Below are 7657 nucleotides of genomic sequence, written 5' to 3'. Positions count from 1 at the left end.
TCAAGCTGCTCTCCAAGCACACACCTCCATGTTTCCAGTTCTGTGCAAATTAGTGCCCTCCATGTTTTTTTCACATCACAATTAAAAAAAAAAAAAAAACTTTGCTGTTACTGTGAGAATGTGTTCTGAGGCACAAGGCAACAATATTCTTCTAGTGTTTGCTGAAAAAGTACATCACCTTATGCATCGGAATTAATACTTTTAACCAATTTATGAGTGTTTTTATACCAGAACGAACTGGATTATTTAAATGCATTAAGCATGTAGTGCATTAGCTTATAGTCAAAAGTTATTCACATTGGATGTTTACTTCATGAATATGATAATTAGAGAGCAGTGCCACAGACCTGCTTAAATAAGATAACAGCACTGTCCACATATATTATTGATGCAAACACTGTGAATTTCACCCTAAATTAATTACTAATTAAAAAAAAAAACTAAATATTTCTCCAAATTAAAACTGAGTAGAGGTAACCTGAACCTGAGCTAATTCAATTATATTGAGTATATAACCGAGTATAAACTATTTAAAAATCAAGTAGTTATATTTCTGAGGTGTATTTATCACTGTATGTCTGTTCGATATTCCCTATAGCAAGAACACATAAATCAGCAGGACAGAGTTCTGCTGAAACTAATGCTGCATACAGTTCTTAGCATTGTACATTGATATGTATTGTTCTACAAGTTAACATGAAACCCAATCGTAACCCATTTTTTCTGATATAATGTTCAGAAATATGTAATCATGAATCATGCTCTATAATAGAAAGGGAGCCAGATGTGAATGCCAGTTTGCTAAATAATGTTGAGCAGATAAAAAAATTAAAAGATGAATTGAGCACAAGACCAGCAATGTGTCTTACAGTAACTCAATGTAACAACTTTGCCAGCGCAAAATCAGTGCGAACCCTATTTAAATCTACAAGTGTGAAATGGTGCTTAACCCAGGGTTAAAAGGGGGCCATAACTTGAGGTTAAAAAGACTAATATAGTATATCTTACTTCCTCTGTCATACATTTTCAAGGAATATTCCTGGTTCAAGTTAAAGGGTTAGTTCACCTAAAAACGAAAATTCTGTTCTTATTTACTCACCCTCATGTTGTACAAAGCCATAGATTTGTTCCTCTTCAAAACACAAAGACTTTAACAAAACCTGACATTTCTGTCCTTCCATTGAATATTTAATGCTTAAAAAGGTTCATTAAGACATTGTAGAAGAAATTCATATTAATCGATTTAATACTAATCTTTTAAAGGGACATAATTGCTTTATATGATGAACCAATTTTATTCACATATAAAAAGCTTTGTTTATCATTTTTAATGTGTATATATTTGAATGCATTACTTTGGCAATGCTTTTACAAACTTCTGGAAAAAGTTTTGGAGAAATGGAGTCAATGTAGGGACAGAAACCTCTCAGATTTCACTTAAATATCTTCATTTGTGTTTCAAAGGTAAACTAACCACAAAATGACATCAAAAATGACCACAAATGATTACCACAATAAATAAATAAATGAAATAAAACAAACAACCCCCACCACCACCAAAACTACTTTAAATAACATTTTTTTTTTCTGTCAACTTCTGAAAAGAAATGGCACAGACCTGTTCGGCTGTATGCATTCACAAAACGTTTGCATCAAAACTAAAGTATACTTTGAGCTTTACCCAGATTAAGCTGTATCGAGTGCACTCACATAGTAACTATTAACTAATTGCTTATTAGCTTGCATATTAAGCACATATTCTGCATGACCATATTCTACATCCCTAATCCCTTACCTAAACTTAACTACTAACTTATTAACTATTAATAAGCAGCAAAGTAGGAGTTTATTGAGGCAAAAGTCATAGTTAGTAGTTAGTTAATAGTGAGAACTGGACCTTAAAATAAAGTGTGACCCTGTATACTATATAGCAAAAATCAGCTGCCTGATTTTTTTATGTGTGTTTTGAAAAGTGCTATAAAAAAATTGGAAATAATTTTTTTGTAGTTACCAACACTGTTAATTGAGCTTAAATTGTACGTGGAATACTCTTTTAAGTTCAAATATTTAACTTTTTTCAAAGGGCTTTCTAGAGTGGAAAGCATTTTTGTGATGTCATCATTCAGTTATGCACTGTTTTCAATAATTCATCTCTGCTTTGGCAGGAACCCAATATTGCTGAAGCTTTGCCTCCCAAGCTTGGCTGGGCAATTTCAAAGGGATTCTTCTCATTTCAGCAGAGGGAAGGGGAGGGGGGTCTTGCCCCCACAGACAGCCACAATAGGCCTGTATCAATCTGTGGGTGAGTCCTGAGCTCAAGGAAGCTCCGACATGAATGGATCAAAGATAAGGGTCACACTAATGGTGCTTTTCCACTGCGTGGTACGACTGGGCTCGGCACGGCTCAGTACGGTACGGTACAGCTCGCCACGGCACAGTTCGCATTTGCACTGCAGTTTAGTATAGCTTTAGAGTGGGCGGGATTATTTACATGTTGTTATAGCTGTGCCGCCTCTACTGCCACGACTCCTAAAAAAAACGTTTTAATTCCGTTTCGCCCCATCAAGCTCTTGCTGGATCTGCTCCTCTGCTATCAATGAGAGGAACGTCTGTACTTCCTCAACAGACAACAAAACTTTTTGGTTGTTAAAAAAAGGTGTGCTCGTTCAAAACAGTTGTGTTATCCTTCGCTGGCTGTGCTGATTTAAATCTAGCGGTTCTGTTGTGTTTGTGTCACAAGTTCAGTGGCGCAGGTAGTGATGATTCTCTTCGGCCAATCCGTGATCAGCAGAGTTTACACGTCACGTTTTGGTAACAGTACGGTTCACTTGGAACCTCAACCAAGGTGGTACTAAAAAAAGTACCCAGGTACTGTACCCAGTGGAAAACCCCCCAAAAGTGAACCGTACCAAGCCGTACTGTGCCATACCATGCAATGCAAAAGCGCCATAAGAGACTCGACTGGGGGCCCATGTGGTGCTGGATGAGGAGCCTGTCGATTAACTCACCTAGTAGGCAGCGCCAGTTTCTGCAGCACGTGACAGGATCTGTCCTTCCGAAGAACCCCAACAGGAGCTGCCAACCGCACTCATCTGTACGAGAAGAAGATAAAATGTACCTTAGGAAACAGGCTCAGAGACGACACTCTCATACGATGTCAACCAGAAGCAGCGTGAAACCTATTTAGTCCCTTTAACGCGCTCCACGAGTTCGGCTCTATCATAACAGGCTGAAAATAGCATGAATGGTAACCCGAACGACACCCGAGTACTTTGCCGCTGATTTGACGTGTCTGTTTTTAGAATTAGTAGCTCTCTGCACTTCAGCGTGACAGAGCCCATTACAATGTCATCTCGATGGCGTCTCACAGATGAGATGCTTCATCTGAGTGAATGAGGGTCAGTGAAAGCCCCCTCTGATGAACAGCACAGGACAGACTCTTCATCTTTTTAAGAGCTCTCGGTGAATCCTGCTCCCCTCGGTGGCAGACTGTGAAATCAGGAAGGCCGTTTGTCATTTTTTCCCTCATAACTCATACTCCTACAAATCTACCTGCCATCTTTTGATATGAAAAAAATATATGTGATGAAAGTAACTAATAACAGACATGATGAAAATCGCAAGACCATAAAAACATGTTGAATACAACAACATACAGCTGTGGTCAAAATTTTATATACACCTTGTGCTATCTGCAAAATGTGAATTATTTTACCAAAATAAAAGGAATCATACAAACTGCATGTTACTGACCTGAATAAGACATAAAAGACATTTACATATAGTTCACAATAGAAAATAATAGTTGAATTTATAAAAATTACCCTGTTCAAAAGTTTACATGCTTGATTCTTAATACTATGTTGTTACCTGGATGATCCACATCTGTTTTTTTTTTTTTTTTTTTTAATTAAATGATAGTTGTTCTTGAGTCCCTTGTTTGTCCTGAACAGTTAAACTGCCAACTGTTCTTCAGAAAAATCCTTCAGGTCCCACAAATTCTTTATTTGTGTATTTGAACCCTTTCCAACAATGACTGTATGATTCTGAGATCTGACAACTGAGGGACTCATACGCAACTATTACAAAAGTTTCAAATGTTCACTGATGGTCCAGAAGGAAAATAATGTCTTTCAAAATGCAAACCATGGACAAATCTAAGGCTGATCGAAGGCTGTGTTGAGGTGTAAACAGAAATGTAGCAACATTGCTAACTTGCATGACAGTAGTTCAGCTGTTTTCAAAATTCCTCTCAGTAACAAGCTGCTTTTCCAGTTTAGTGGTGTCACATGACAAAATGCTACATCTCTATTGTTCCACTCACTATTTTGCATATGCACCATCTTAACTGAGCCTCTCCCTCAACAGTGAACAGCAGTCAGATGAGATGATGTCAGGCCATATGTCAGTAAAAGCTAATTTTCCTGTCCTGTCAGCCATTGTACTGTGCTTTTAGCACATGCTCTTCAATTGCATGCTATTCAACTGCAGTGACACGCTGTAATATATTAAAGCGCTGTACCATATTTACGTGCAAATTAAACGACGAGCATGCAATGTCATAGTTATGTTGTCCTGAAGTCCTGAAGTTACCAAAAAGGCAATTAAAGCTACTGTAAGTATTTGTTATATATGAGTCAGATTTAAGAACATGTCTCTGAAATGCAGTGGTTTTCAAAATTGCTCTCCCTCCTCTAAAAAGTGAAAGTAAAGTGATAGTGACATGACATACAGCCAAGTATGGTGACCCATACTCAGAATTTGTGCTCTGCATTTAACCCATCCAAAGTGTGCACACACACAGCAGTGAACACACACACACCGTGAACACACACCCGGAGCAGTGGGCAGCCATTTATGGTGCGGCGCCCGGGGAGCAGTTGGGGGTTGGTGCCTTGCTTGCCCGAGACTCGAAATCAAAAACTTTTGTAGGTTTTAGGATTCATCTATATTTAATGTAAAATTTAGTGTTTGATAACTTTATTAAATTTCTGTATATTTCCTACTTGCTGAAGGGTGCACAAGTAGCTAAATATGCCATTATAATGGGTTTACGTAATGATTGTTTTAAGTTAATTGTTTTTCTAAAATTGAAAATTGTTATTTTTTAAAGTCTAATACATGTTCAAATTGATAGCTGTCAATTATACTGTACCGTTTAATGGCTAGTCAATGGTTAAATATTAGGATAAATAAAAATTTCAGTAGTATTGGTATCAGTGATACTCGCCTTCAGTAAGAAGTCAAACAAATATTAAAAATATACTGTCTTAATGTTGTTTCTACATTAATTTGAAGATTGAATGTGAAATTATTGCAATTTTTTTTTATTTAAAAACTTGTTTTATAATGTTTATAAAATAAATAGATTATAAACATTAATCGCAATTAACTTCAGAAAAATAATTTATTAGTTTTTTTGTTTTGTTTTTTTATTGACTGACACCACTAATATAAAGTGATCTTGGATCTTGGAAGACTTGGATTCAAATGCTTGACATATAAATTATTTCCACAATGTCTAAACTTTTTGAAGAAATCAAAGTTTTAGTTACAGTGGAAGGACAGAAATCTCATTTCATTAAAAATGTCTTCATTTGTGTTCTTATGAGTTTGATATGAGATGAGAGTGAGTACATGATTCCAGAATTTTTATTTTTGTGTGAACTAAGTCTTTCATTTATCCATTAATCATTATATTTTCAGTTCAGTTAAATAAATCAGGGTGTTTTCATTCATTATGTGTGTAAATTTGTGTTCAACAGAAACCACTTTCACACAGAGATTCCGGAAAATACACGGATAATGTGTTCCATGATTTATTCCGGGATCGTTTGATTTTGGTTCATTCACACTGCCAGTGATTTTCCGGAATCTGTGTGTGCGTTCACACATCCCATAAGGATCCCGTAAAGACATGTGACATTACGATGTGAAGTGTAATGTGATGCACTATTTCTCTAAGCTGGAGAACGATCTCCGCTTCAGCGCAGATAGTGAGGAGCTCCCTGATTTCTGCTTCATTCCAGTTTGCACATATTTTTTCGTCGTGAACGTTGATCTGCCTTCAAAACACCCGGTAAAAGAGTCGCACGATATAGTGCGTCATCACTACGACACACCCTTTACAGCACTGGTTCTGGCTTTAGTTCACACACAGAGCTCGTTCCAGGACTGATCCCGGCAATGTTACTAGGTCCCCAACCCGGGATTGATCCCGGAATTAATCCAGGGACATGTTTGCGTTCACACAGAAAGCACTCCGGCAATTTTACAGGACCAACATGCAGTGTGAAAGGGGTTTGAGACTGTCATCCTAATTTAAATACAAATTGTTTTGTGCAAGACAAATACTGCTCTGATTTCTTATGTAAGGTGATATTTATATAAGAAACTATGTAGTGCCCTTAAAAAGCTTCAATGAAGCTTTAAAACTACTTTTTCTAGATTAGCTAGACTTAGGTCTAATTTATCAAGTGCCAAATGAGAGCATAAATTACAGAAGTTAATCTCACTTTCCACCCCCCCAAAACTTAATGTGGTGAATATTGCTAAATGGCATACTGGTGGTTTTAATGGTCTAAACACGTAACAACTAATATGAAAAGTATGAGAGACAAAATTGATCAATTCATCCACCATTGGCAGATGAAATCTGAAACTGAGACTATCGTGTTAAAACTCAAAACCAAATCACCTAGAAGCACATATAGCTGAAACTGAGACTATCGTGTTCAGACACTACACCGAAGTTCCCAAACAGATTGTCTTATTCTGTGTTTGTCTTACACACTCTTTCATGCTGAGCCACATCTAAGCAAGGAGCCCACAGATTGTGATGGCACGTTCAGAAAATGCTCCCTTTTCTTTCAAAACAACTGGGCAAAACACAACAGCAAACTGCAACAACTTGATTATCCAATTATTATTATTTTTTTTTTAGAAAAATCATGTTTAAATCATGTTAAAATGTGAGCATCAACTATCACACATCAAGTAATCATCATTATATCGCATTGCATTATATATTGGGAGATACATAGTGGCAACTGATATTTATATGCATTTTATGTAAGTAGTCTGCTTTGATCGATATGACAGCACTGACTGACACCATCAGATTAGAACAAAACTTGAACTAAATAAAGCTGGATAATGGTACTACCGTCTTCTGTAAAGCTGCTTTACAGCTGATTTACAACTCGCAACATCAACACTGGTATTGTCCTGAACTGAATCAACATTGAACTCACACAAGCTGCAAAATGTCATTGCTGCCTTTTGGAGAACTGCATATAATGGAGATGAACACTGGCTTGCTTAGTAGGGCTGTGGAAGACTCTTAAGGGATATTTCACCTAAAAATTAAAATTCTGTCATTTATTTCTTCTGCTGAACACAAAAGAAGACATTTTGAAGAATGTGGATAATTAAAGAGTTTCTGGTCCCCATTGACTTACATTGTATTTTTTTCTGCAGCTGTTTACTTAACCACATTCTCCAAAATATCTTCTTTAAGGTTCGTCAGAAGAAAGAAACTGCTTTTCTAAAGCTGTTTATCTGTACTGAATAAAGCACTATAGTACTAAGCGTGACTTGACTATAGTGTTATAAAAACCTCACTGATTTACATTATAAGCTATCAGAATTTCATCTT

At 36.6% G+C, this 7657-nt stretch overlaps 1 protein-coding gene across 2 annotated transcripts in view; it reads right to left on the bottom strand.

The window, feature by feature from the left end:
• ulk4 (unc-51 like kinase 4) overlaps positions 1–7657 on the bottom strand; it is a 187157-nt gene that overhangs the window by 1778 nt on the left and 177722 nt on the right. For both annotated transcript variants that reach the window (XM_042771992.1, XM_042771993.1), the window contains exon 36: positions 3009–3092. In XM_042771992.1, coding sequence (XP_042627926.1) covers positions 3009–3092 — 84 coding nt within the window. The remainder of the gene's footprint in view (positions 1–3008; positions 3093–7657) is intronic.

The sequence above is a fragment of the Cyprinus carpio genome, chromosome A16, assembly GCF_018340385.1.
Source record: "Cyprinus carpio isolate SPL01 chromosome A16, ASM1834038v1, whole genome shotgun sequence".
NCBI classification, from domain to species: Eukaryota; Metazoa; Chordata; class Actinopteri; order Cypriniformes; family Cyprinidae; genus Cyprinus; species Cyprinus carpio.
Note: the sequence above shows the minus strand (reverse complement) of the source record. Positions and strands in the feature narration are given on the sequence as shown.